This window comes from Rhinolophus ferrumequinum, chromosome 17 (genome assembly GCF_004115265.2).
Source record: "Rhinolophus ferrumequinum isolate MPI-CBG mRhiFer1 chromosome 17, mRhiFer1_v1.p, whole genome shotgun sequence".
NCBI lineage: Eukaryota > Metazoa > Chordata > Mammalia > Chiroptera > Rhinolophidae > Rhinolophus > Rhinolophus ferrumequinum.
This window is the reverse complement of record NC_046300.1, coordinates 14,967,673-14,974,290: the sequence shown is the minus strand read 5'-3', so window position 1 is coordinate 14,974,290 and position 6,618 is coordinate 14,967,673. Positions and strand designations below refer to the sequence as shown.

The 6,618-nt window shown below is 45.3% G+C and overlaps 1 protein-coding gene across 8 annotated transcripts in view; it reads left to right on the top strand.

Annotated features, from left to right (window-relative positions):
• The first annotated feature begins 1,624 nt into the window (after positions 1-1,624).
• The window catches only part of GOLGA4 (golgin A4), a 98,898-nt gene continuing 93,904 nt past the window's right edge, over positions 1,625-6,618 (top strand). For 4 of the 8 annotated variants that reach the window (XM_033133219.1, XM_033133216.1, XM_033133214.1 and 1 more), the window contains exon 1: positions 1,652-1,982. In XM_033133219.1, coding sequence (XP_032989110.1) covers positions 1,908-1,982 — 75 coding nt within the window. In that variant the 5' untranslated portion in view covers positions 1,652-1,907. Of the gene's footprint in view, positions 1,983-6,618 lie in introns of all 8 variants that reach the window. The other 4 variants (XM_033133217.1, XM_033133220.1, XM_033133218.1 and 1 more) reach the window with 2 other exon arrangements.

Genomic DNA, 6,618 nt, shown 5'->3' with positions numbered 1-6,618 from the left:
ATGCACCAGCTCACATGGCACTGTCTGTGTGGGAGTTTTCAGCTAGTAAACAAACAACTATAGAACACCCTCCTTACTCCCAATGACTTCTCTTTTTACCAGAAGATGAAATATGGAAGATATTTTGATGACATTCAGGACATCAAAGGTAATACGATGACAGCTCTGCTGGCCATTCCAGAAAGAGTTCCAAAATTGCTTTGAAGGGTGGGCTAGGTGCTGACATTGGTGCATAGCTTCCCAAGGGGAGTACTTCAAAGGTGACCATAGTGATATTCAGCAATGAGATATATAGCACTTTTTCTAGGATGAGTTCGTGAACTTACTTGTCCGACCTTGTAAGCATAAATATAATATTGGCAACCTTTGATTTATAATGTGAATGTAGGGGTGACAATGCATATCAGGCATCTGGAGTCTGGGAGCAGCTGAAAGCTTACTGACGTTTATAGTCTTGAGAGAGAAAGACTCCTAAGAAGAAAGGAAAGGAAAGAGAAAGAGAAAAAGAAAGAGAAAGAGAAAGGAAGGAAGGAAGGAAGGAAGGCAAGAAGGAAAGAAGGAAAGAAAGAAAAGAAAAAAAGAAACTAGGTGTTCACTATGAGGTAAGGGGACTTATCCCAGTTGTCAATTCAGGGTTCAGAGCAGGCCCTGCTCGGGCTCTAATACATTTAGGGATCAGGCTATGGAATCTTAGAGAGCAACTTGCTCCTATAATTGCTAGTAAATACAATTTGTTAAAATGTGGAGATGAGTATACATACTGTCAGATTCTGATACCTGAGGCCATGTGAAGCCATTTGGTATAGACGTAGGTTGATGACATAGATTTGAGGGGTCGCAGATGACCAAAGTGCAGGGTGTTGAATGAATCAGGCACTTAAACATTAAACTCTCTGAGGATGATTGCAGGTACTAGGGATAAATGTGGACTCTTTAGGAATCTGTGTCTCCCCCCCCCCCCCCCGCCCCCTCCGCGGGCCCTGAATTCTTTTAACATCACCAAGGAACTGGACTTAGCGTGATAAAGATTGTTGAATGAATAAAGTATGTGATAATATATGATTTCAATGAAATTAAAAAACAAAGGCAGATGTCCAAATAATTGAGGTCTTTACGATATCGGCCTGTAACACCGGAGCCCGGGAGCCTCCTGTCAAGGAAGCGGGGAGGGTCTCTCTGGGGAGCAGCAGGAGTACTACGTCGGTACTGGAGACACAAAATCCTCACCACGGACCCCGAATAAAAGTACACTATCCTTCAGAGCCCACGGCAGGTTCCCTGACGGCTCCTTCTTCCATGCCCGACGCTCACACTTCGCGGTGGGCCTGCCAGCCGAGCCACAGGAGAGCACCGTCCCCGTGTGACTTCGCAGAGCCGACGCCCAGGTGTCCGTCCGTGGAGAGCTCGCAGCAGCGCGGGCGCCCGGCTCTGAGTCCAGCCCTGCGCGCAATGGGTTTGGGCCCCGCAGATCCCTGCGCCGCCCTCCGCGCTCCGGCGTTCGGGAGCGACGGCCCGAGCGCGCATGTGCCGGCCAGACGGGGCGCTTGTCCCCTCCCGCGCCCCGTAGCGCTCCGCCGGCGAGCTCCACGTAGGCCGCGCAGGCGCCCTTGGCACACGGCTCACCTGCTGCCGTTGTCGCCGCCGCCGCCGCCGCCGCCGCCGCCGCCGCTGCCCGGGCTGGATGGGGGGCCGCCAACCAGTGCCACCCAGAAGGAAGAGACGCGGCGGCGGCGACGCCGACACCTGCAAGACGAGAGTCCCGATCTGCCCGCGAGCCCCAGGAGCAGGCGGCGAGGCCCGGCCCCCGCGGTCCCTGCTGTAGAGAAGCTGCGGTCGCTGCCGCGGCCGGGTCTGCCTGGGCACTCCCCCCTCAGGTCTCATTCACACTCAGGACCCCGCGCTGCGCCATGTTCAAGAAACTGAAGCAGAAGATCAGCGAGGAGCAGCAGCAGCAGCTCCAGCAGGCGCTGGCCTCTCCTCAGGTACTATGGCTGCCTCTTCCCTACTTCCCAACACCCCTGGACCCTGGCTCCGGGGCAGAAAGGAGGGGTGGTTCTTCGTGATCCTTGAGCTCTAACCTGAGGATTCCCGCGTACCCCGCGCTGGGGACGACCTCAGGTTGGCTCCTGACCCGGGTCCCCATCCCAAAAGTCCGTTCTGGAAAATGGCTGGGGGTGGCTGGCTCCTTCGTGATGGCTGACCTCTGTGACAGTTTTCCCCTCTGCCGGCCTGACCCCGGCCTGAGAATAAGTGGGAGGGGCTCCGATGTTGCACGATTTTTGACCCATATCGAAGGTTTCCCCACCCAGCCGAGACCCCAACTCAGGAGTGAGGGCAGGATGGGGAAACCTGGGTCCCTTGTAGTGTCTGACCTCTTGACTAAAGCCCCGTCTCCCATCCCGGATCCGAGACTGAGTACCGAGGGGTCGGTCAGGATCCCGCAGGACCTCCGACGCGTGACTGAAGTCTAATTCCACACCCTGGTTCAGGGGTGAGGGCCATGGGTCGAGCCATTTCAGGCGAGGCTGCTTGCAAGAGCGTGGGGACCTGAAAGCGGTGGCAGCGTGGCCGGCGTCCAGCCCTGGAGGCTGTCACGAGTTAGGCACTTAGCATAACTTGTTTGATCCCGGGCTGGCACCGGGGCTGACACTCTGAGGCCGGGCTGGGGTTGTGCCTGTCTCCAACCCGGCGTGTGCTTTTTCAGGACTCTTGTTACGTGGTTTTTCACCAATGCTGTTGCTTCAGGAAATGACAGTTTCCAGGAAAAAGGGGGCGTGTTAGTGTTAATTTAAAGAAAACAGTAGCTTAAGCACCAATGGATGTGTGTTTTGGTGCTGGTGGCACGTGGTGTCTTCAGGGAAGATGAGGGCTTCTGCGAAATTTCTTCCCGAGCTTTCTGAATCTCAACACATTGAGCAAATCTCTCTCTCAATTTTAGTTTCCACAAGGAAATCTGAATTTTGACTAAGTTGGAGGCAGCTCTAATACATTTTTTAACATAACATCTTATATAACTTTTAAACAACGAGACGTCTAACGAACAACTATTAAACAGCTATTGCACTGAGTTTGTTCTGAACTATAAATTGAAGTTATTCTCTTAAAATTTAAAGCTCGAGTAGAGTAAAACAGTGCTTGAAATATATTGGAACATGACAGTGAAGGCTTGTTTATTCTCCCAAGTGAAATGTAAATAGTGGCTAAAATTTAAATAGTAAATGTTTTACTCTTTGCACCATTTACTGCAGGCTTTTCTGACTTTACAAAACAGTTATTTAAGAAACAAAAAACTTAAAAGTGAGGTAGAGATGAGGAATGTGGGGACCCGGGCATGTTAGTGAATGTAAGGCACTTACATTTAGGAACGTATAAAACATCATTGATCCAGTCTTCTACCTCTAGAAATTTATTCTAAGAACATTTAGGATGTATTCAAAGATTTAGCCACATGGATTTTCATTTCATGTTGTTTTAATGGGTAAAAGTAGGCTAAAAAATGTTTAACAATAGAAATAGAAAGTTGTATCCGGTAGTCAAAATGCCATCATTTATTGGGTTCTTACTATGTGCCAGGCATTTTGCTTAGTATTTTTACATGGATTATTTTATTTAATTGTCACATAAACCTACGAGGTAGATAATCTTTTATAGATGAAGGAGTGTGAGGTTCAAAGAAGTTCAGTTGCCGAATATCACACTGCTAGTGTTAGAGCCTACAGAAAAGTATTATTAATATGCTAATATTAATGTTAAGAAAAATTAAAAAGCATGTAATCTCAGTTTTGTGGAAACAATATGTATATAAATACTTATATACAGACATAGTAAAAGTATTTTAAGAAGATTATGCTTGAAGGTGCTGGTGAGATATTATGAGTATTCTTTTTCTTATTTGTAATGTTTAGTTTTTCTTCATGAAAATTAATTGCTTTTATATACGTTAACAAAAAGACGGTCTTTAGAACAATGATAAAAAAGCTAGTTACAAACTAACACATTAGAGCTCCCAGGTTTGATATGTTGATGCCTCTGGTGAGACTATGTCTAGATCAAATAAAATCACTTTGTGTACAAAAGAATTAAAACATTTCTCTTTGATATTATGTTATACTCGTATTTATCCAGAATGCAAAAGGAAATTGTTAGCGATCAACAACTGATAGAAACTTGATTCTCTTCTGGTCTCAGACTCTCAGCTATTCCGAACACTGAACATTGCAGATGAGTAGTTCTGGATCATTGTTCTCAGTTAAGGATTTCTTTCATGCATGAATTAGAAAAAAAACACAAAAACACCTTTTTTGATGATAATCCTTTTTGCAACAGATTACGCAAATGCTTGTTTTCTTAAGCAAAGGATTTTGAGTTTGTATATTATCATTTCTTCACTTTGAGTATAAATTGTTTTGTGTTGAAGGTACCATGCCCTCAAGAATTTAATGGGGTGTGAAAGGCAGTTTCCTTTTACCCACTCAAGAGGATTTATTTGTTTGTTCTTGGTCTAGGTTGGAAATTTCCCTTCAGACCTTTGAATGTATTTCTTCTCTATCTCTGTGGCAGATGAGAAGTCTAATTCCAAACCTTTTCTTTCTTCATTGGTAGTTAACCTCTTTGAATCATCTCTTTTCTGCCTTGATGTTAGAAAATTTCTAGTTTTTTTCCCTCCCTTTTTTAGCCTTTAAAAAAAAATCTTATTAAAGTTTCTAGATAGATCTTTTGTATATTCTAACTTTCTTTTTTTATGCTGAAAGCAGTTCAAGTAGGTTGAGATCAGCTTTTTTTTTTTTAAATGGAGGAATAAAATAAGCCAGATAATAATATGGTATTTTATGTCATAAAGGTTAAGGTTCTATAAAACTTTTGTTCTAGAAGTGTCTGTATGAATTTTTTTCTTTTTTTTTTTTTTACTTTTTTTCAGTCTAGGTTCCAGTGGAAAACAAATTGAGAAACAGTGATCTAAATAATACTGGGGAAATGGATGAGGGAATCAGAAGACGTGTGCGCTAACCCAGATCTTGCAGTATGCAACCTAGGCAAGCCACATTAGCATTCTGAGCTTCTTATTTTCTCATCAGGAAATTAGGGATGATGCTATCTGTCCTGCTTACCTTTCAGGTTGGTTGTGAAGAGCAGCAGAGGTAAAGTTTTTGAAAGCATTTGTAATTACAGAACACTTACTTATTTAACAGAGCCTGTGAAGGTGCTAAGCAGGGTGTTGCATTTGCCTTGAAAGGTAGGCGTCCGAGTAGTCTCTGCAGCAGAGGTTGAGAGACAAGAACTCCTAGAAAGGTGGTAGTGTGCATGGGTCATGGTGGCTGCACACAGGAAGGAATTTCTGGAGAGGGTCAGGGTGAGTCTTGATGGATAATGAAAAGTCATTATATGTAGGGATAAGGCATTCAGCCTTATTATTCCTAAAGGTGACTATTGGTTTTCTAATGTTGCATAACAAACAGGCACAACCTTAGTGCCTAATAACCAGTTATTATTTCACAGTCTGTATGTCAGAAGTCTGCTTCCTACAGGACAGCTGGAGGGCATCTCTCTGCTTTGTGCCTCTGCACTCTAACTCTTATTTGAAGGGCTTGTGTGATTAGGATGGACCCATCCAGATAATCTCCTTTTGATTAATTCAAAGTCAACTCATTGTAACTTTAATTATACCTGCAAAATCCCTTTTGCTATGTAAGGTCAGATAATCAGGGGAGTGATATCATAGTAACAAAGCAAAAGTCATTCGGGGTCATCTTAGAGTTCTGCATACTGCAGTGACTAAAATGGTTGTTCTTACACTGAAGTGGAGGCCTGTAGTCTCATAATAATCAGTCAGTTGGCAATAAAAATATTAATTGTGAGCCTGGATATAACCATTAGGTTTCTTGACAAATAGCTTAGAAATATGTCTTCAGATTTCTCATGGCTATCAGAATTAATTAGACCAAGTTTAGTTTGAAGGAACCGTAAATCCTTTTATATTTTGAAGAGAGGATAGCCCATTAAAGATCCAGGACCTTGGGATAAATGCTCAAGTACAGTTAGTTTTTTATGCATGTTTTATACTTTGCAGTCACATCCATTCCCTCATGTGATTCTTACTCTTGCAACTCCAGAGGAAGACCTACAAGTCATCAGGCCAAGCCTTGCCATGTGGTACTACTTTTCTGGGGACAGTATGTTTTAGAACCTATTCTTCCAATTTGTAAACCCCGGGCCGGCCTGGTGGCTCAGGCGGTTAGAGCTCTGTGCTCCTAACTCCGAAGGCTGCCAGTTCGATTCCTACATGGGCCAGTGGGCTCTCAACCACAAGGTTGCCAGTTCAATTCCTCGAGTCCCGCAAGGGATGGTGGGCTCTGCCCCCTGCAAGTAAGATTGAACATGGCACCTTGAGCTGAGCTGCCGCTGAGCTGCCGCTGAGCTGCCGCTGAGCTGCCGCTGAGCTGCCGCTGAGCTGCCGCTGAGCTGCCGCTGAGCTGCCGCTGAGCTGCCGCTGAGCTGCCGCTGAGCTGCCGCTGAGCTGCTGGATGGCTCAGTTGGTTGGAGCGCTGGCTCTCAACCACAAGGTTGCCGGTTTTGTCTCCCGCAAGGGATGGTGGGCTGCGCCCCCTGCACCTAACAACA